Source organism: Rhinopithecus bieti, unplaced genomic scaffold, assembly GCF_001698545.2.
Source record: "Rhinopithecus bieti isolate Rb0 unplaced genomic scaffold, ASM169854v2 scaffold_30337, whole genome shotgun sequence".
Lineage (NCBI taxonomy): Eukaryota > Metazoa > Chordata > Mammalia > Primates > Cercopithecidae > Rhinopithecus > Rhinopithecus bieti.
Window position 1 is genome coordinate 974,867 of NW_016813238.1, and position 2,079 is coordinate 976,945.

Genomic DNA, 2,079 nt, shown 5'->3' on the forward strand with positions numbered 1-2,079 from the left:
CCAACTCAATTAGTGAAGCTATTAAAGTGATACCAAAACCACACAAAGGCATTACAAGAAAACCACAGATCAATATCCTTCATGAACACAGATATAAAAACTTCAACAAAATTTTGGCAAATCAAACCCAACAATACAAAAAAAAAGATAACACATCAAGAAAATGTAGATTTACTCTCAAAATGTAAAGTTCACTTGATATTTGAAAATCAATGCAATTTACCATTAAAAGACTTTAAGGCCAGGTGCGGTGGCTCAAGCCTATAATCCCAGCACTTTGGGAGGCTGAGGCGGGTGGATCACCTGAGGTAGGGAGTTTGAGACCAATATGGAGAAATGCCGTCTCTACTAAAAATACAAAATTAGCCGGGTGTGGTGGTGCATGCCTGTAATCCCAGCTACTCAGAAGGCTGAGGCAGGAGAATCACTTGAACCTGGGAGGCGGAGGTTGCGGTGAGCAGAGACCATGCCATTGCATTCCAGCCTGGGCAACAAAACTGAAACTCCGTCTCAAAAAAAAAAAAAAAAAAAAAAGACTTTAAAACAGGTAAAATGTGATTGTAGCAGGTAAACTCTAAAAAGAACCCCAAATCTCTACTTCCTGGAATTCTTACCCTTGGGTACCCCTCACACATTTTATAAGGGTTAATCTGTAAAGCCCATATAAAACAGAAAAAGTGTGGACATATAACTTCCAATTTTAGGTTATCAAGGGCACTGGTCTCCTTCTTGGGTAGACTCTCCTGCTCTTGGATCACTTTTGTGTTTGAAAGAATCCATGTGATGAGCATCCCTATGGAGAGACCCATGTGGCAAGGAACTAAAGCTTCCTGTCAACTGCCATGGAAAAGAGATTAGAATTGAATCTTCCAGCCTCTAGCAAGTCTCCCGAGACTGTGGCTCCAGAGACAGCTTAACTGCAATTTCATGGGGGATTCTCAACCCAGACCTACCTAAGCTGTCCCCAGATTAATGTAATATTCTAAAATATGTAAACAAATGTAGAGTGACAGAAAGCAGATCAGTGGTTTCCTAAAGATGGGTAGGTGGGTAAGGAGGAAGAGATTACAGAGGGCCCAAGAAAACCTTAATTTCATGGCTATAAACATGTACCAAAACTTGTATATGTTAAATATGTGTACTTTAAACTTCAATAAAGCTGTTTTTTTAAAAAAAAAAAAAAAAACTTCAAAAATCCCCATTTCCTAATTATTTTACTATTATCTATGCTTTAGAGGTTATTTACATTTATTGCATCTATTCAGTGGAAACAGAATGCAATGGTGTGCTATTGCACATGTCTTCCCAACTCCATATTCAGAGACATCGTGTTGCAGCTTGAAATTGGCCAAGACAGAAGTATTTACACCTAGGGTATTGGTAAACACTACAAACCAGAACTTGATCTGTTGTTTTATTGGCCATGTAGACTTAAAAAAGTAGAGAATATGTTAATAATTCAGATTAAACTTAAAAGTGTTTCATGTCTCTAGTTTTCCATTGTGAACAAAATTTTGAGGAAATAATTCTTCCAATATTCAAAATTATCCTATAAAACAAAAAAGTCACTGGCATTATTGATGAATGACTGCAGTTCCAAAAAATTTCTTTACTATTTCAATATCAACTAATATTTACTTTTAAAATAGGCAAGAGATATGAGTAGACATTTTACCATAAAAGTTATATGGGTGGCAGATAAAAACATGATTTAAAATATGCTCAAAATCGCCTTTCCGGTGGTGACGACCTACCCACACGAGAACATGCCTCTCGCAAAGGATCTCCTTCATCCCTCCCCAGAAGAGGAGAAGAGGAAACACAAGAAGAAACGCCTGGTGCAGAGCCCCAATTCCTACTTCATGGATGTGAAATGCCCAGGATGCTATAAAATCACCACGGTCTTTAGCCATGCACAAACGGTAGTTTTGTGTGTTGGCTGCTCCACTGTCCTCTGCCAGCCTACAGGAGGAAAAGCAAGGCTTACAGAAGGATGTTCCTTTAGGAGGAAGCAGCACTAAAGGCACTCTGAATCAAGATGAGTGGGAAACCATCTCAATAAACACATTTTGGATAAAA

General features: G+C 38.4%; 1 protein-coding gene across 1 annotated transcript; it reads left to right on the plus strand.

Moving 5' to 3' along the window:
• Positions 1 to 1,703: 1,703 nt before the first annotated feature.
• On the plus strand, positions 1,704 to 2,079 carry LOC108512604 (40S ribosomal protein S27-like). The gene has a single exon (XM_017847905.1). It carries the CDS (start codon positions 1,719 to 1,721, stop codon positions 2,019 to 2,021), a length of 303 nt encoding a protein of 100 aa, XP_017703394.1. The 5' UTR covers positions 1,704 to 1,718; the 3' UTR covers positions 2,022 to 2,079.

Coding starts and splice junctions, on each gene's coding strand:
- LOC108512604 (XM_017847905.1), top strand. CDS start 1,719: ATGCTCAAAATCGCCTTTCCGGTGGTGACGACCTACCCACACGAGAAC.